General features: G+C 38.1%; 1 protein-coding gene across 1 annotated transcript in view; it reads right to left on the reverse strand.

Annotated features, from left to right (window-relative positions):
- PKHD1 (PKHD1 ciliary IPT domain containing fibrocystin/polyductin) overlaps positions 1–21,096 on the reverse strand; it is a 453,280-nt gene that overhangs the window by 26,735 nt on the left and 405,449 nt on the right. The window contains exons 62-65 of the mRNA XM_034648265.1: positions 19,272–20,286; positions 9,153–9,288; positions 8,118–8,205; positions 84–191 (exon numbers count right to left, since the gene is read on the reverse strand). Coding sequence (XP_034504156.1) covers positions 84–191; positions 8,118–8,205; positions 9,153–9,288; positions 19,272–20,286 — 1,347 coding nt within the window. The remainder of the gene's footprint in view (positions 1–83; positions 192–8,117; positions 8,206–9,152; positions 9,289–19,271; positions 20,287–21,096) is intronic.

The raw sequence follows: 21,096 nt of genomic DNA on the forward strand, positions 1-21,096 counted from the left end.
TCTCTGTCGAATAAATAAAAAAAATCTTTAAAAAAAAAAAAAAAAAAGAAACAGAGAGTAAAAGCACACTCTGCTGATATTACCTGGAGGGGAAGTGACAGTAAAAAGAAAGTGCCAATTTGACCCAGAGATCGAAACTGCCAAGTTGGAGAAGGTCACGTAACCATCTTGACTTTCTGCCTGAGTACACCCTACAAACAAACACGGAAACAAAACGTAAATGTTAGTTACCTACCAAGAGCAGTTTCTTCAAGTCTTCTCTGTAAAGAGGCAATTGGGCACTAACGGAAAAGCAAGATGTAATGAAACAGATTACCAAATCCACCAGGCTTTACTTAGATAAATCTTGGAACCAAATAATCCAAGAAAGAATAATAATAATAGTAATTGAAAGTTTGTTATGCCGGACACTGTGTTTTATATACATCATTTTAAGTAAACTACACAACAGGCAATAGATAAGCTTATGAAAGGTGAAATTACTCAGTGTAGGGGTTACAGCCCCACAGCTCTTTGATTTCCAAGTTGGCATTCTTAACCACTACTATATATTAACTTTTTATTATTAAATGCGTGTCAAGAAAGAAAGTCTATTATCTTATAGGTGGCCAGTTTCTAGGCTCTGCCTCTCTTTTACCCCAGGGATCTGTAGTTTATGTGGTGGCAGAGTTAGGCCAATAGAGCAGGACCACAGCAATACATCAAATCATGACTGATAAAGGCTATCCTGATTTAGCAACTTGGGTTGCCTAGGCTATGGTTTAATAAATAAATGCATGAATAAAATGCAAAAAAAGAAAGTTTACATCTTCTCACAATAGGCCATCCATTTCTAAAGTGAAAGAAGGCAACTTAACTCAGGATCACATTCACAATGCCATTAATTCGTCTCCTGACTCCACTACCATCAAATTACTTTGCTAATTAACAGCTGCTACAGTTCACTCTGGAAATGTCATGATGATTGATATGATGGACAATGAGTTGGGAGAGTGGTCTTAAAGTTTATAAATTGGTTTGAGATCTTTAAGGCTGAAAGGTATCATAAAGATATAATATGCTTAGTGTTACATTTTTCAATTCAATTGCTTAATCCTTTTTGTGGAAACATTGTCTTTCCTCATCAATTTTGCAGAGCTAACTAAAACTTCTTTTCAAAAACATCTTTTCCTTCATCTCTTCAGCATCCCAAAATAAATAAAATGCCCAGAAAAATGGAAATAAATAAGCCAAGACTCAAATAAATGATAGGCGCCCAAGATAAATGCAGTTTATACTCTTTAAAACCTATATGCATCAAAATTATGGTCAATAAACTCTTGCAAACAATGAACTGCAGAGTACAGATGTTCAACATGAAATCGTTTGCTGCAGTTTTTCCTTTGACAAACGTCCTTATTGTTCCCATCTTTGGAGGAATACAAAGCAGCATTTAATCGAAATGTGTCCATCGAGCACAGTGAGTCTGGCTCGTAGAACAGCCGCCAAACTGCCTAATGGAAAGTGTTTTAGCTCCAAATGGGTTTGCTTTTGTGTTAAATACCAGCTTGCCTCAGAGATCTCTACAAAGATTCCCATATATATCTATGATATTCTCAGATTTGAAGCATATGTGCCCAAAAGCTGAGGCAGTTGCTGCCAAGTACAGTACATTACTCCAGGGTTCATCATATCTCTGGAATGGTAATTGTAAAATATACAAATGCCATCGACAGGCTCCCTGATCAAGCTGGTATAAGCAATGTACTGGCTGGGGGAACTTGGGATGAGATGGGGTGCTGGGCTTGAAGCAAGATTGAAATTGACTACAAGACTTAGCAGAGAGTGCTACCTGAATGTGTTTCTGCGGGGCATATGGTTTCCAAAATACCTTTCCGCCCCAGTTCTCCCCCACAACTCTCCCTCTCACCCCTAGCTATATTAGCAAACTGGTATATCATTAATGTTGAGACTTTATTTTTTTAATATCAAGAACGTATTTTTTTCCTACAACTAGGATCTATAATTAAATAGGAAAAGGTCTATAGGAGCCTTAAATAATTATCTTCCAGTATATAAATTCACTTTTTTTGTTAATTGATTATAACCTCCTTTTTTACTGAGAAGGATCTACTGAGACAAGAATAGATGGTTTAGACAAGACATACAGATAAGGTTTTGTTGTTATTATTTTTCTCCAGGAAGTACTTAGAATAAGCTAGGTCATCCATCCCAAATGGTTTTGGTTTTACTCTTTCTGTAAAGAGCAGTAGGTCATGATGGCTTCAAGTGATACTTTCATGCATATGAAAAAAGGTGTTTTGGTGATGCGGGCATTCTAAAAACATAAAACTCCGCAAGATTTTTTCCCCTACTTCATGACACACACCAAAATGTGTGCATAGAAACAACTCCAGCCCCTTCCTCATACCTCCTCAGTGAATCTTCCAAGGAAGACAGTGGTGACCATACTAATCCTGATGAGTCAGCTGGCTGGGTGTGACATGGTTAATCAAATAAAACAGCAAACAGTTTCATTCATTTTGCATGGTCACAATATGATTCTAAGCTAGTCAATGATGATATATTTGGAATAACTGAAGGAAAAATAATGAAGGATTGGGGGAGGGTGTCAGGACTGGGGCAAAGTAAAGCATAGAGTCTAAGTAAGGTATGGTCCAGAAGAAGGTATGGAGGATGGGTAAAACAGAGAGTATGGGTAAGGTGGTGGGTATGGGTAATGTATGAAGAATGTTGAGTTATGAAGTATGAGTAAGGTATGGAGTATGAGTAAGGTACAAAATATGGGTAAAGGTATGAAGTATGAGTAAGGTGAGGCATATAGGTAACTGAACTGTACATGTAAAAATGGCTATGACAGCAAGTTTATGTTGTATGTATTTTACCACAATATATTTTTAAAAAGGAATATGGGCAAGGTATGGAGTATGACTAAGGATGTGAAGTGTGGGTAAGGCATGGAGTATGAATAATGTCCTAGATATGGGTAAGTTACAGAGTATGGGTAAAGGTATTGCCATGGAGTGAATGTTTGTGTCCCTTCAAAATTCAAATGTGGAAATTTAATCTACAGTGTGCTGGGATTTGGAAGTGGGGCCTTTATGGCGTGATTAGTTATGAGTATCCTTCTAAAAGAAGCTCCAGAAAGCTCTCTTGCCCCTTTTGCCCCCTTTTATGACGACACAGTGAGAAAATGGCTATCTATGAATAATCAGGAAGCTTGCCTTCACTAGATGCCAAATTTGCCAGCACCTTGATCTTGGACTTCCCATTCTCACAGAACTGAGAGAAATAAATTTCTCATTTCTAAGCCACTCTGTCTATGGTGTTCTGTTATAGCAGCCTGAAAGGACAAGGGTAGTTATGGAGTGTGTGTAAGGTTTGGAGTATGGATAAGACATGGAATAGGGGTATAATATGGAATAGAGGATGGGGTAGGTAAGCTTCAGTATCCAGGTGAGAGTAGTTGATGTACACATTACTAAAACATTAAAAAGCCAAAAATTGATATTTTTGACACTGTTGTCTTAAGATCAGAAGGTAAGCGGATTACTGTTCTATCTTATGAATCTCATACAAAAATGCCAGCAACAGCTAAATGGCATTGAAGGATGGACAGAATGACATCATCAAAACAGACAGTTTAAAGCTACTTCATAATACAGTTCTGAATGTTTACTTTTCACTGGCCAACCTTGGGTAGCTTTGCTTAATTATCTTACTTTCTTAATGCTGCGGTTTATTTCTGCAATCTTGCACATCCCCATCATTTTGGGCTGCCTCTTTCCTTGGGATTTTAAACCTAAGGAGTTTCAGACTTAACCATTTTGGTAAAGAAATGACCAAGAAGAGCAAAAATATGAGTCAGCAATTTGGGTGTTGCTTTCACCAAAGTGAGTAAAATATACATTTTTATGAGTGGAAGAATGGAAAACATTGAGTCTATGGGGTGAGTCTCAGAATATGCAGCATTACCCGGGCCTTTAAAATTGGATTGTACAAACAGAAAGTATACAGGGTGGGTGCTCAGGAAAGTAACAAGACTATGAACGTTTGGGGAAATCATTTTTGTGCACAGGCTGAAAAGATTTAATTTCTTGATAAGTAAGTAGACAGGGTAGGGAATTTATAGGCCAAAATAGTTGAAAGGCAACTTAAAAAGAGATAGTAGGGAAATTTATAGCTCTAATAAGAAAGGAAGAGAATGAGACAAGCCCGAAACAGTAAAGGTTTTGAAGCTATGAAACATTTAATCATGAAATGTCAATTGCCTGCTCAAGAACAATTTCAGAAGGACCAATTCTGTTTTCTGGAATTGACAAGGGGTAGCTTTACAGGAAAGCAAAATGTATAAGCTAAATAAAACAGGGATATAAAAAAAATTCTGTGATTAGGGGCGCCTGGGTGGCACAGGGGTTAAGCGTCTGCCTTCGGCTCAGGGCGTGATCCCGGCGTTGTGGGATCGAGCCCCACATCAGGCTCTTCTGCTGTGAGCCTGCTTCTTCCTCTCCCACTCTCCCTGCTTGTGTTCCCTCTCTCGCTGGCTGTCTCTGTCTCTCTTTCGAATAAATAAATAAAATCTTTAAAAAAAAAATTCTGTGATTAATTCCTTAAAAACTATGTTGAGTGATAATTCACTAACTTGGAAACTTTATCGTAAGAATTTTATATTTTGGCGAACCTGGATGACTCAGTCAGTTAAGCATCTGCCTTTGGCTCAGGTCATGATCCCAGGGTTCTGGGATCGAGCCCCACATCAGGCTCTCTGTTCCTCAGAGAGCCTGCTTCACCCTCTCCCTCAATCTGCCACTCCCCCTGCTTGTGCTCTTTCTCTCTCTGTGTGTCAAATAAATAAATAAAATCTCAAAAAAAAAAAAGAATTTCATATCTTTCCTTTTTTTTAAGACGTGTAACAAAGAACGAAAGGACAATATCCTGAGGAGAGACAGGTGTTATATACTAGATGATAGTAATAGTTTAGGCCAAAAAATAAATGCAACTACCAGAAATAGCAAGATTTAGTATTTCTACAATGGACTTATTCCTATACATTTTGGCATTTCATATATTTTACAGAATCCATGTGAAGGAGCTTAGGCTCATAGCCAGGGTAGAGCAAGAAATAACGGTAAAGTCATGGCTTAGTCCTGGAAACCAGCTATTTGATAGATAGGCCAATATTTTGAACTGGTGGATGAGTCATTTACAAGTTTGGAAAAAAAAAAAAACATTACAGACAGCCCAAAACCAACAGAAATGTCCTAACCAACTCATGAGGTACATAAGAAATCTGATTTTTAAGATTTTATTTATTTATTTGACAGAGAGAGACAGCAGGCGAGAGAGGGAACACAAGCAGGGGGAGTGGGAGAGGAAGAAGCAGGCTCCTAGTGGAAAAGCCTGATGTGGGGCTCGATCCCAGAACGCTGGGATCACGCCCTGAGCTGAAGGCAGGCGCTTAACGACTGCGCCACCCAGGTGCCCCAGATAAGCTGATTTTTTTAAAAGAGTTATCAATATACCTTTTACTTGGCTTCTAATTGTTGCCTGTGTGTTTGATGTCATATCTATGAAATCATTGCCAAGACCAATGTTAAGAAGCTTTCTTTTCTTCTAGGGGTTTTGTAGTTTCAGGTCTTATGTTTTAGATTTTGATCCATTTTGAGTTACTCTTTCTGTTTGGTGTAAAATAATGCTCCAATTTTACTCTTTTTCATGTGGATATCCAGTTCCCCAACACTACTTGTTGAAGAGTTTATCCTTTTCCCCATTTTGTATTCTTGGCTCCCTTGTTGAATATCAGTTGGCCATATGTATGTGGATTTATTTCCAGGCTCTCCATTCTGTTCAATTGGTCTATACATTTATCTTTAGGTCAGTACCACACTGTTTTAATTTTTATGGGTTTGTAATATACTTTGAAACCAAAAAGTGTGATGCTTTCAGTTTTGTTTTTCTTTTTCAAGATTGCTTTGGCTATTCAGGATCTTTTGTGGTTGCATATAAATTTTAGAATTGTTTTCTCTATTTCTGTAAGAAATGTTATTGGGATTTTGATAGAGATTACACTGAATCCGTAGATTGCTTTGGGTAGTATGGACATGTTAAGCAAAGTCAGACAAGTAGGATTACATTAAACTAAAAGGCTTCTGTGCAGTGAAGCAAATACTCAACAGAGTTTGAAAAGGCAACTTACAGAATGGGAGAAAATATTTGCAAGCTATGTATCTCATAAGGTGTTAATTTCTAAAATATGTAAGAAATTCCTATATATCAATAGCAAAAAAACAAAACAAAACAAAAACAAAACAAAACAAACAAAACCCCCCTAATAACCGGATTTTAAAAAATAGGCTAAAGACTCAAATAGACATTTCTCTCAAGAAGACCAACAAATGGTCAACAACTGTAGTATATGAAAAAATGCTCCACATCAGAAATAATCAGGGACATGTAAACCAAAGCTACAATGAAATACAACCTCACACCTATTAGGATGGCTACTATAAAAAAAGGAAGGAAGGAAGGAAGGAAGGAAGGAAGGAAGGAAGGAAGGAAGGAAAGAGAGAAAGAGAGAGGAAAGAGAAAGAAAGAAAGAAAGAAAGAAAGAAAGAGAAAGAAAGAAAGAGAAAGAAAACAAGCTGGTGAAGATGTGGAGAAACTGGAACTCTTAGACGTTGTTGATAGAAATGCAAAATGGTGCAGCCACTATGAAAAACAGTATGGAGGTTCCTCACAAAAACAGAAACAGGATTACCATATGATCCAGCAAGCCCACTTCTGAGTATTTATCCAAAAGGACTGAAATCAAGATCTCAAAGAGGTATCCAAACCCCCATGTTCATCTCAGTGTTTTCATACTAGTGAAGATATGGAAACAATCTAAATGTTCATCAAAAGATGAATGGATTTAAAAAAATACAATATATGCATACAGTGGCAAACTATTCAGTCCTAAACAAAGAATATTCAGAAATAGGCAACAACATACATGACTTACGGACATGATGCTAGGTGAAATAAGCCAGTTACAGAAGGACAAATACTACATGACTCCATCTATATGTAGTATCTAAAACAGTCAAACCCATAGAAGCAAAGAATAGAATGGTGTTTTTTTTAACTTTTATATGAACAAGCTTCAGGGAAAATAAATGAAGCCAGCAGTGGTACTAGGACTGAACAGGAAGGCAACAGAGGACAAGGAAAGGTGGAGAGGGGAACGTCAACCCTGAGGGCCTTCTCTGGACCAGGTGCTTTGCATTTGCCATTGCATTTATTCTTCATAACACTGAGAGTGCTTCTATTTCCCCATAGAAACCACATCACAGGGGCGCCTGGGTGGCTCAGTTGGTTAATCATCTGACTCTTGATTTTGGCTCAGGTCATGATCTCAGGGTCCTGAGATCGAGCCTCATGTGGGCTCTGCACTCAGCCAGGAGTCGGCTTGGATTCTCTCTGTTTCTCTCCCTCTTCCCCTCCCCTCCCCTGCACTTGTGTTCTCTCTCTGTCTCTCTCAAATAAATAAATCTTAAAAAAAAAAAAAAAAAAGAACCATATCACACCAGTGACTTGCTCCCTTGCTCCCTGGGCTGGTCCATGATACAGTACCAGAATAATTTGTCTTGGGGGATATGCCCTTTCTCTTACGTCATATTGAGGATGCGATTATGACAAAAATGCCCCTTCATTATGCAAGGGGAGAAGAGAAGGTGGCTCCTTAAGTATTCACTGGCGGTCTAATCTTCCTTTTTACAGATGTGGCATTGTAGACTGGGGATAAAGGAGATTTCTTCCAGGTTATCCAAGATACTTAGTATTATTGACCTTGCTATGAATCCTTTTTTTTTTTTTTAAGATTTTAATTATTTATTTGACAGAGAGAGAGCACAAGTAGGGGGAGCAGCAGGCAGAGGGAGAAGCGGACTCCTTACTGAGCAAGGGAGCCCAATGTGGGGCTCAATCCCAGGACCCTGGGACCATGACCTGAGCTGAAGGCAGACGCTTAACCAACTAAGCCACCCAAATGCAGGATTCCTTACTATGAATTCTAATGGCTGCAAACATTTTCTTGCAGATGTAGTAGTAACAGGTGTCTGAATGTCACAGGTACCTACCTTTCAGCGCTGAATCCGATGTCCCTTCCAGGGAAACAGAAATGGCCCAAGGCTCTGAGGGGGGCCCCAAGGACTCTACTCTCTGATTCTGGAAATAGAAAAAAAAGAGGGGGGAGTTGGATTGAGAAGAGAATTTTGTGAAGCTATCTAAAACAGAAAAGGATTCAGACAGAATCTTTTATGAAACACAACTCAGTAGAGACAGGCAAAGGAAGAACCGTGATGAATATTTTCTTTCTTATGTTAAGAATATATCAAAATTAGCTTATCAAGAAAAAAGAATAGAGATTATTGCAGGAGAAGTTGGTGCAGGTCAGTGAAGAGGAGAAAGGCAAGCTAAATTTACAGAGGAGGAGAGTGGAATTACATTCTGAAGGTTAACAAGGAAGGCACGATTGAGAGAAAGCTGTACTTAGCTGAGTGGGTGCCAGATTACTTCAAAAAGGACAGGTTTCCAAGTGTGGACCTCAATCTCACAGGCTTCCTCCCCGTGCAAACAAGTCAAGGGTGAATTTTTACAGTAAAGAGTAGAAAGCTGATTTAACTACCATATTTCCCTTCCCTCCCCCCATGACTCAAGTAAATATAGAAGAGAGAAAATAGAATCAGAGGGCATGGACACTAAAATCAGAATTAAGCACAGACGCCTTTGTTGATGATTTACTTAACCACATATAAGGGAAATCATTTACAATAACATAAAACTGTAATGCAGATGTGATCGCAGACATTTTCATTAGCATATGAAATGACTTCTTTGGAAAGGCTAGATTTCCAGAAGATATGACAGACCTGCCTCAAGGATTTGCTTAGGAAGGAAAAGCATCAGGATTTTATTTTTACTCTTGATCAAATTCTGTGCACTCACTGAAAGTGGAAGGAAGCCAGCTGTGAGATGGAAGGCAGACAGCAAGGTCTGTAGAGGTTCTCAGGGCAGCCGACAGCACACAGGGGCCACCGGGTGAACGTGTGATGTGTGCCGGATACGACAGGCTCCCAGCTCTAAAGAGAGACTATTCCCCGTGAACCAGTTACCTGCTTATCCAGAAAAACGAGCTGTGGTTGTACTGTAAGTGCTTTTCCCACTTCTCCATCTGAAGGCTGGACCAGGACCGAGAGAGCATAGGGCCGAATATATACCAAGTTCCCAGTTTTAAAACTGCTTGTATTTCTGGCACATGTTGACAAACATAGAATACATCCATAAGGTTACAGATGTGATGGCAGGAACGATTTCTAAAATGCATTATTACCGGTGAAAATATTTGCATTTGCGTTGTTTCTAGAAACTTTGTAATGCAGTATATAGAAAATATGACCTTATAACCAAAGAATAATTAAGTGTTTATTTTTTATGTTTGCTTAGCATTGGTAAAGGATGGACTTGGTGTGTGGGAGGGGTGGGAAAAAGCACAAATTATGAACGTCGATTTTTATCACCATTCATTAATATCACCCCCAAGAATGCTGTATCATACGAAAATATTTAGAAGGTGCAGATATGTTCACGAGTCTGCTTGTAAACCAGCTCTCTCCCCAAAAGGCTCTGATTTGTGATGTTTTCCAATTTTTATGGTATAAAGACTTCAACAATGGCTGATTCCGTGGTACCAAGATGACGTCACTGAAAAGAATTGGAAAAGATGCCTGACAGCAAACTCCGGCAACAGCACTGTTTTACATAGAATAGCTCATGTAATCCTCACAACAACTCCGTATTTACATTCTCCAGTGTGCTTGCACTAAATAGGCTCAGTAACTGTGGAATTAATTGATTAATCTATTTTAATTGAATGAAGCCCTTAGGGAGAAAAATAACTTAAAATTAATATATGCTGAGCATTACTGTGTACCAGGTGCTATTCTAAGCTTTCCACATGTAAACTCGTTGAGTCTTGAAAATGATACTGTGATGTAGATACTTCTAGTTAAACTTGAAGAAACTGAACCCCAAAGGGCTTAAGTAACTCGCCAAAGGTCTCACAAATGGTTAAGTGTATGATCAAGGTCTAGACTAGTTAACCAATGAGCTATACTGTTTTTCACCGCTTTTAAGCACATTAATTGCTGATGTGACTTAGCAATAAAGTACAACAAATATAAAATAAAACAAAATGGTTCTGCAGTTCACGATACGTTGAAACATCTTTTTCCAAAAGCTTAGGTGTTTTTAAAAATGTTATTAAAAGAACATTAGAGATATCTATTGTCCTATTAAGCCTATCGTATATTATACATCACAGTCATGCAATAGATTTTTAGCAATTACATGGAGATATAGAGACATCATATATCACATGTATTACCCTAGTATAGAGCATCCGTTTTTGACTTATTCTCAAAACAGCTTAGGTCAGTCCTAACAAGGCTTAGATTTAAAAAAAAAGAAAAAAGAAAAAAGAAAGAAAACGAGAAAAAAGCAGTAGCCTACCCTGACTCAATTAAATGCTTGTAAGTCAACTACTTTATTCCCCAACTGTTTTTTTCCCCCTCTCATCTAAGGAGAAAAGGGTAAAATATTTATTTAACATGGAAGGTGTGTACCAGTCAAAGATGACAATTAGTCCTAAAAAGAGGAAAGAGTGGCAGAGCAAAGCAGTGGATACAAACTATGAAGTTTCTGTAGGAAGCAGTTTCTCTCTCTCTCCCCTGAGAAACCTGAGAAATGGAGACAGGATGGGAATATGCGGTCCTAAGAATCCCCTGTGGTCATCTGCCGGCTAAGGCCCTGACCTCTGTGCTAGAATCACTCACTGGGAATTCAACATACAGCAGCCTAATCATCATTTATTAGTTTGCTTAGCCTGAGTGGGTAAGGCTCCTTCTTCTTCTTTTTTTTTTTTTTTAAGGGGAGCAATTTAAATCATATTTTTAAAATCCATGCTATTAATTCTATCCTTCCATGGGGCCCAGGTTATTGGAAAATTCTAACATTGCTACCAGATCCTATTTTTCCCCTAACTCATTTCTTAAATGCTTTCTGATGTGGGATGGGGTGCAGGCTAGCAATGGGGTTAAGGAAGCCAAAAGACTCCAGTGGAGATCCTGACATAAGTACCTTGACATCTAGAGATGAAGAGATGGGAGCCAACCGCCTGCAAGCCCACTGAAAGGCCCGTCCCTGACACACTTTAAAGTTTATTGTGAGCAAACATCTCTTATTAAATGTAAACAGCATCTCACTGGAGGTCAGAGACTTGCTGCTACCGCATATCCCAAGGTAATACCACTTTAAGCTCCACATAAACTCTTAAGCAGTTTCTATCCTAAAACCTGACCGTAGGTGGTACAGTTTTTTACGATATGTTATAATAGTGCAATAAATCTGTTAGCTTAAAATCGAATCTCCGTGGCCTTTTAGAGAAATCATCATTAAATGCAGGGTCCTGTTAATGATGCCATCGAAGTGAAATTGTTTAATCTGCTAAGGGGGTGAAAGGTCACCAAATGAATTTTTTATAATACATCAACTTGACACGCAATAGGGAAAACTGTAATAGATAAAAGCAAAGGAAAAGGGCACTGTCTTCTTCTGATAGGTCAATAGCAGCCAAGAGAGTCACTCATCCACTTTCCTTTCACGATGGGGCTCCTTTTGCATTTAATATGGACACCCAATTAATACCTCAGCACCACAGACAACCTCATTTTAGGTGACTTATAGCAATTTCTCCCCCTTCCCTGAAATGAAAGTGATCACAATACATCATAGCATTGTGCGAATTAACGTTAATTGATTCAAGTTACCAAGCAATGATGGGCCACTTATATAATCTAGGCGTTATTGGGTGCTAGAAGGGATGGAGGGAAGATTAGATTCCAGTGTCCGTTGCTGTGACGACGGGAGTCACCTGATGCCTTGTTAGACAGTTGTAAGGTTCTATTGCTGGCCCCAGTGGGGTCGTCAGTAAACTGGAGTGATGTCCAAACATCATTATACGCTGCTCTGATATTAAAGCAAAGGGATTAGCAACTTATTGCAAGCAACCTGGATTTGTCATTGTGCTGTCGTTATCCAATTTCTAACTGCTAATGTGACTGTAGCCTGCAGGCAGAAGGACCTACAGCCAAACTTTAAAAAATGGGGGAGGAAAGTTCCCTCCAATCCTCCCAGTTTTAACCACTATTTAACAGCTTCCAATACCCAATCAGGTATGTGAAAGAATTTTCTTTTCCCTTTTAATGCTTAAGTACAAGCTTAAAAAAAAAAAAATCAAGAGAATACAGTCATTTCCCAGTTCGGAGATCACCACTATTCACTCCAACTCTTGCTTTTCAATCTGCCAGATCTGAAATGCTTACTCTGTAGAGGAGAGGATTATTTCTATTTGCATGGCAAACCTAGCAAACAAAGAAATAAATCCTACTGCAAGCTGGCTCTAGGCAAGACCTATGGGGGTGGGCTGAAGGTAGGGGCATTAGAGATACTTCCTCGTTCCTTTTTCAACCTTCGTCTCCTCAAAGTTACTAAGTCAGGTTCCTATAAAAGTGCCCCATGCTTTGATTAAATGTTTCAGGTGTCCTGCATTTTCAGTCATTCCCGTTTTGACTAGGCTAGATAGGGCAGAATCTACGTGAGCCATGAGGGGGTTTGAATTCCAAAGAAGGTTGCAAGATTCCGTACCCTGGAAGAAGAAAATAAGCTTTCTAGTCAACTCAGTTTAACAAACACAGTAACCCTTCTATTATGGACAAACATTGTTCTAGGCACTGTGAGATGTGCAAAGATAAATAAAACACCATGACCTCTGTCCCTCAGGAACATAATGCCCCCCCCCCCATATAGTTTGTAAGGCAAGAATGACTTTCCTGGCTATCTCTCAGAGTACACACATACCATTTTATTTATATTTCCCAGTCCTTATGCTCCCTATTAAACTTAGCCAGATGCCTTTAGCTGCTGTCAACTCCTAGGGAGAGAAGAGGGAAGAAATGTCTTGTGATCAGACAGTTTCCTTCCGGCACTACAACGAAGTAATCCCAAACCTGATACACTGTAAGTACTCAATATATGTTACTGTAGTAACACTACGACAAAACAGTACTACCACGTACTTCCTCTGGTCTTCGGTCTTTACCTGCCTCTGGAAAGCCACTACCTATTTTGGCCTGGCTAACTTCAAGTGCTGGTATACTCCTCATTTGGTATGGTCACTGCTATTCTCCAATACTTATTATTAAACTCTCTGGTTCTTTGAAATTATTCATTTTGAATTGAGACTTGAGTCACCCTAGGTGTAGGCTGCAGTGTGCCAGGAGCATATAAAGGCAGAGAATAGACATGGCACATCTTCCAACAAGGTCAACTCAAAGGTTAAAACCTAAGTGTTTGGATGGAAACTCATTTAAAATAATATTTTATAATAAATGTATCATGACTGTCTTATCTGGGATAATGGAAACTCTGAATACATTCTTTAAGATCACACACAAACTATTCAAAATGTCCTGTTTGCATTAGGGTGCCCGTAGCAGTCATAGTGGGGCCAGGAAAACAAGATCCAAGGTTTACTTGATCGAAGAGATTTAATACAGGATATTGGTTACATAGGAGTATCAGAATAGCGGAGAAGCCAAACAGGTTACATTTCACTGTTTGCAACAAATATTTAATGATCATGACACTGTGCTTAGGCACTCTTGGGAATATAATAGTAAGTTGAAGTGTTGACCTAATAATTATTATAAAGATAAAAATATACTAAAGTTAATATAACTAAAGTTAATTTTATGAAAAACTAGACTAATGGTGAAGCAGGTTCATATCGAATTAATTTCTTTGTAATTATATATAGAATTAGATTTAATATAACATACTCTTTTAAATAGTTGTGCAAATGTTTGTTTTGCCTATCCTGATTAAATCTCTAGATTTTCATATGAGCCATATAATTTTTTGGACATAATAGCTGTTCAGTTAATGTTTGGGCAATAAAAGACATTGAAATGTAAGGTTTTATGAGTCCTTATTATATGTACCTACAACTTCACTATCCATACACAGAGATCTTAATTACTTGATTTTAAGGTAGCGTGGTTCAATTTTGGAGTTAGAACTACTTGCGAATGTGAGTGGGGATCTGCTGGATGCAGATATGTCAGCTGTTGCAATGGATTACAGTTAACATCCTGTTTATAAGGAAAATAGCAGAAAAAAATAACCTGCAGAAGTAGAATCAAGGATTTAGTGGTCTGGGGCCATTTAACGTAAGAACAATGGTCCCTAAGGGTATCACTGCAGATGTGAAATAAATGATAACTTTAATGATGACCATGAATCATCAATAAAAAATGTGAATGGTCTACATTATTTACCATTTAATAAGGCTGGATAATATGTTTTTATTTTGTTTTGTTTTGTTTTAGTTTAAGAGATGAACGCTTTTAAAAATGTAGTGATAAAAGAAACAATTTTTAATTAAATAGAAAGCTTGCCTATGCAGAGCATCTCATTTTCCCACAAAGCCAGATATATGAAATACCATTATGACAATTTTGCCATTCACGTAATTCACGTAACTCGACAAAGCAGTGAATTTGTATTATAGTGAAAAGAAGAAGTAACACAGAAACATTCTTCAATGGCAGATCAGTGGTTTTGCCACGAAGGGGGAAAAAAAACAAGCTGGCAGAAATCTCTTCCAGAACGAACATTCTGCCAGTCTTGGGAAGAATGTCCTCCCATGTTATCAGAAGGTTCTGTTCTTGTATACTCCCGACAGCTGTTTCCTAGAGAGCAGGTGCCTGGGGGTATGGAGAGGTTATACAAAAGAAGATGCTAAAGGAGACTGTCAATGGACTGCTAGTCTCACCAATGGTCTCAGCTGGTTCTCCTCTCTAGTCCAAGTCTGGTTGTAAGGTGCTATTTACACAGAGTAAGGGAACTTAAAAAGATACTAAGGTGATGGGCTCAAGAACACACACAAACCCCTACAGTGCCTTGCTCACCCTCGCTAGAACTGTTTTCATGCACGAGCCGAGGATCCTGGCAATGTCATTAACAGAGAACTTCATCTGAGATAGCATATTACATTTTTATTGCTGCATAACAAATTACCACACACTTAGTGGCTTAAAATAATACAAATTTATTATGTTTGGGTTGTGGGTTAAGAGTCCAGACAGGCCTGGCTAGGTTTACTGCTGGAGCCTCTCAGGAAGAATCCACTTCTAAACTCATTCAGATTGTTGGTGGAATTTATTTCCTTGTGGCTATAGAATGGAGGTCCACATTTCCTCACTGGCTGTCAGCCAAGGTCCATTCTCTATTTATTCCACCTGCTTTTTTCCCCATGTGGTCCCTTCCATCTTAAAAACAGTGGCACTTCAAGTCCTTCTCACACTTTGAATCTCTCTGTCTTCCTCTTCTGCCAGAGCAGGAGAAAACTCTCTTCTTTTAAGGGCTCATGTTATTATTTGGGCCCACCTTGATAACCTTGGATATTCTCTTTGGGTCAACCGTGCCACATGACATACTGTATTTAATGAAGTGCTATCTGACCATATGCATAGATTCCTGGGATTAGGGCAGCACATCTTTGGGAGGCCATTTTAGAAATTTTGCCAGCTACAAATAGCTTTGGCATTTCAATATTTAAACGTCCATAAAAGATACAGATATATTTAATTTATTTAAAGATCTTTAAAAGAAAATTGTTTGTAATGAAGCAGGGGAAAGGGAGAGAGAAGAGGAGAAAGGAAGGAAAAAGAATTAAGAGAGCAAAAATCAAGTTCTTACTGAAAGAAAGGTAAGCAATATAAAATGTTTTCTGCCAGGATTCCAGGAAAAAGACAATAGACAAATAAGACTCCTGTGGAGAATGCCCAAAGTAAAAAGGGCAGATTGACCTTATGTTTATTTCTGTGTCCCCTACCCCACTGAAATTACTTAAAAGAATAAAAATAAATAAAAATGGTGTAAAACATTTGGTATAAATGGTGTAAACTAACAAAGAAGGCAGGGGAGGAGAGAAATATTGACAACAGAGGTCAATGAAGTTTTGGAAGATGGAAAACAGGTTCATGGACTTGACTTTGCCTAGCAGATAGAATTTAAATTCAGATGTCTCTAGAAGAGGACAAAGACCAGGAGAGGCCAATTCACTGTGTACTATTTAATTAAAAAGTAGAGAGAACTCCATTTCTACCCCCTAAAAAAGAAGTTACTAGCTTTTTGAAAGCTGGTAGTACTCCCCTTGCAAAGTAACTGCCCAATATGGCCTCAGTTTGTTGAAATGCATCCAAACCCATTATATTAGCACAAGTGAACCTCTCAGGAACATCCTTGGTGTTTTTCACTGAAAGGCCTTAGTCCCTGGGCTGATCCTGCTGTGTCAAGGTCAGTTCATTAGCTTGTCAATGGCTCTCTAGTGAGTTCAATGGAAGTCCCAACTGACACTGATCAAAGCTGAAAGAAACAAGGCTGGCCCGAGGCCTGCACCAGGCTCCAGGGTTGTGTAGCACATTGTGCAATTCTTTGGACCATGAGAAACCTTGCTAATTTTCATTCAATCCCTTAGGACAAGGCATTTCTCATTCTGCAGGGATTTATTCAGATATACTTAAGCAGCAGTTTTTCCTTGTTTTCAGAAGATTTGCTTTTTGCCTGATGTTGGAAATCTCTCTTAAAATACTAGAGGGGCAGAGAGAGATGGGGGAATAGAACACATCCCAACAGAAAAATCGATGCTGTAATATACATGTTCGGCAGCTTCTTATTAAATCAGAAATATGTGACTCAAAAGTGAAAACACAAGGGCTATGATGGATGGTGGGCCATAAAGGTGATCTCTTCTCTAAAGCTGTCTCGCCTCTTCATGACGGAATGACATCCCCCACAGATCTGTGTGTACCTAACCTGGTGTTGGATCTGCTCTCTTTGCTGGGCTTCCTCTGCTATACCTCTATTGTTCTACTCTTTGACTTTTCTCTCCTCCTACTTAAAGGCTAAATATTCACGGAGTCTCTTTTTATACGTAACACAAAAATCAATATTTGGGAATGATGACCTATTAGAAAAGCTCAGTACTGCAAAACCTAAATAAAATTTAGCAATGGATGGGCCCTTTTTCTCTCTAGTCAGCCATACATATAATATATTTATAAGAACTCATTGTGATCTAAATGAAATTGGGCTAAAGGAAAAAGATATTTAAATATAAGTGAAGGTGCATTGGTATCATTTTTTTCAGGTTCTTGATTCTTATGTTACCATGCATTATAGCATAATGATATAACATGGTACAGTTTGGTAGTCGGTAAAAATATCCAAGATTTAATAGTTTCTGGGCAATCATGGAACAAAGAATACTTTTTAATTCTAAGATAGCAATTCCTAAAGGCCTTCAAATCAACAAGAATTTAGGGGAAAAAAAACTGCTTGAGTTTTCTTCTCATATCTCCCATACATATTAATGTACTGTTGGGAAAAGGAACACCTATCTACATTGTAATTCAGGTAAAATATGATACAAAAACACTAGCTAAGCTTTCATTTGGATATATTGCTCTGCATTTAAAAAGGCAATCAATGTATCAGTTAAATATGCCTAACAATGTGAAGGTGTCTCTTTCTGTTTTTACTCTTATTTTATAGCAAATCCCATATCCACTGAGGATGATACATGAAAGTAACTGATATCCACTAAATATCAATAGTTTACTTATTAGTACTACCACAAATAAGATGAAAAAGCAAATCGTATGTGGCAGGAGTATCCCTGTTGCCAACTATGTCTATGGCACAGAACTGAGTAAGCCCTGTAACATCCTTTGTGCTATGTTATTCTGACTGTAAACGCTTGTATTTTGGAATCTTTGAACAGATTTCTGTTCAATAGACATTTCAGGATTAAATTTACCTGAATGTTTTTCTGAGCTTAGTAAATGCAGAAGCATGAGAAGTACACAATAAGGGAAGGCAAGTGTAGATTACTCTCAATTTTACAGATTGTGTTAGCCAAGGGATAAATTGACCAGCCCAAGTTCATCTAAGGTTATCTCTCATAAGGTCCAGACTATAAGCCCCAAGCTTCAATTTTTAGCAGATGCAAAAGAACCAAAAATGATAGCCTAGACTGAGAGACAAGATGAACTTGTTCTTTTTTTTTTTTTTTTTAAGATTTTTTTATTTATTTGACAGAGATAGAGACAGCCAGCTAGAGAGGGAACACAAGCAGGGGGAGTGGGAGAGGAAGAAGCAGGCTCCCAGCAGAAGAGCCTGATGTGGGGCTCGATCCCAGAACGCCAGGATCACGCCCTGAGCTGAAGGCAAACGCTTAACCGCTGTGCCACCCAGGCGCCCCAAGATGAACTTGTTCTAATGCTTAAGAAACATAATATAAAACCAACCATCTCACAAATGAACACTGCTGGTTATAGAGGGCTAAAGGTGGGCAACATAGATACATTCCTTATAAACTTGTAACCTCTACTGGAAAATAAGATCAAACCCATGCACATTTTCAGTTGATACTGGGTCCCTGAAATAAGTAAAATTATTTAGATTCTGAGATATATTATTCAATGAGATTTTAGAACATTCATATTCTTTTATATTATTCTGATGTTACTCCTTTTTCATCCTCTTCAGGGCTTTATAATCGTAGGCTAAATAAAACCCAATCAGCCATTGCATTACCCTAGTAAATTCCTAGTCATCCCTCCAAAATTTTCCTAAACATAAGTCCCTTCTCCAGTCCCTGTAGGAAGAATTATTATCGTCCTCCACAGTACTCAAGTTTTAGCTTGCAGCTTGTTGGAATTGTGATACGTAGTGTTTCTGTCCCTTAAGGCAAAGATCATAGCTGTTTCACTTTAGCAAAGCCTGCTACTTAAATTTATTACATGAATAAAAGAATGAACAAATGAACTGAAAACAAACTGCTTTGGAAAAACTTCTTCCTACATGTTTTTCACTTTAAGGTACCAAAATATAACATCTTCAACCACCCAAGATATAGAAGAGTCATGAAGTGTATAGATTTAATAAAAAGTTTTTAAATTAATAATTTAAGTCTATAAGTGACTCTCTAAGGTTTTATTCTTATCTTAAGAAACAAACAGGTTATGTGATTCAGTGGAAGTTGACTGACATTTGCAATATGCACCCAAGAAATCAGCCCTTGTTTAGATGTTATTATAATTAGTACTCACCCATAGTCAGTGACTCCCTTTGACTGAGTTACCAGTAAGGCCCCAATAGTCATATTCAGAACATTCTCTAGTACTCCAGTCTGTTGAGCAGTGATAATCTGGTGAGCCAAATTCTGTAATTTACTACTTGATAAATATGAAATCTGTCCAGTGCTCCTTATAGTTGGCAGATCACCAATTTCAATGACTATCACTTTTGAGATAGTTTCCATAGTGGGTGGTGGTGGGACCCTATATGAACTCATTTCCATCATGAGAGGTCTACGTTGACCAACTCTGTAATGACTGGCACAAGTCACAATTGGGCAATTGCGCTTTCTCTTTGCTTTATTGTCAGCAATGGCCTTTAAGGTTTCTTCATTGCCAGGTATCTCATGAATAAATCTGATTTGGTCTTGGCTAACTTGCAAGAAGTCAGTTAGTCTTTCAAGGATGATGATTTCCCAGCCTTTTTCTAGGACTGAAAACATCACAGTGAGGGCCAAATGAATGGAGACCCCTGAGCGTATTTCAATGGGCTCCTGCCCTTGTAGGACAACATACAGGAGGTTATCCAAGATGCTGAAATAGTTAGAGCCAATAGATTCATGCAGCAATGAAGAAGTCGACTGAACCAGAATGGGTGGAATGAAACTTTCCCCTACGAAAACATGGGGGCTCTGGAGTTCATGGTAGAATATAGCCAAGAGAAGCTTAGAGGTACTTTTGTTCCCCAATAGAAAAAAACGTAACACTTGGGGAGGCTGATCCACAAAGCAGACCCTGGTGATTTCTCTGGTTGGTAAAATGGAATAGAAAGTAGATACAGACCCTGAAGTAGAACAAGGAGTATTGGCATTTACACCGCTAAAGGTGTCAACAAAATCATGAGTAACAGATACAACTGGATATAACTTCCTCATTGCCCAAGTGGCATCAGCATTGTCAAGAATTAAGATCACTTGGTCAGTCTGTTTGCAGATGTAGCCTTGCATCAGGGCTCGGTATGTGCATTTCTGTTCTTCTCTAAATGTACCTATAAAATAAAAGAAAGTAAGTGATATATAAACCACAATCTCTCAAAGATTATTTGCAATCCATCATTCTTATTATCATCTGTAACCTTATGAAACATTTATTGAACTTTTAAATGTGCTAGATACTGAGTATGCAAAGAAGTCTGGATAAAATATGAAAGGATACACATATTAAATAACAGCTATTAATAACATAAATGTACATGTTACATAATATGTATTATTTAAAGGTAATAATGGACATAACAGCTAAGTTAAAAAAGATTTGAATAAGTCAAATAATTAAGGAAAAGGAATAATCACTAAGGCCTCCATAGTGGAAAAAGGATAGGGGAGAAGGAGATAATAATATTAGAGTCAATGAAAAGGGAGGTAGATTGCGGGGGCTGGAATGGAGAATTTATGGAGTTGTATTAAAATTGAAGAAGTATACTGTGAAAGGTTGCGAAAGAGTTTGGATGTCAGACTATATAATTTTCTCATTCTCTCTTTTCTCTAAACATGAAGAGTAAAAAATATATATATAAGAAGAAAAGAAGAAAGTAGTAATTTGGGGAGTATTGCTATTAAATAGAGCCCAAGTTGAGGATGACTGGGGCTAATCAAGAGTTTAAGAAACAGCATTATCCATTATTCCTACCATTCCTAATCCTCCTGTCTATGAACTGTAAGTAGTTCTTGTTCTGAATCCACAGGGATATTTTAACTTCAAACATACAGAATTCCACTGATTTAAAGTTGATATTCACGAAAGTATCTTGTATTGTTTTCAAGATATTTTAATTTGCCTTTAAGTGCAAGGTCATCAA

This window comes from Ailuropoda melanoleuca, chromosome 19 (genome assembly GCF_002007445.2).
Source record: "Ailuropoda melanoleuca isolate Jingjing chromosome 19, ASM200744v2, whole genome shotgun sequence".
Classification (NCBI taxonomy): Eukaryota; Metazoa; Chordata; class Mammalia; order Carnivora; family Ursidae; genus Ailuropoda; species Ailuropoda melanoleuca.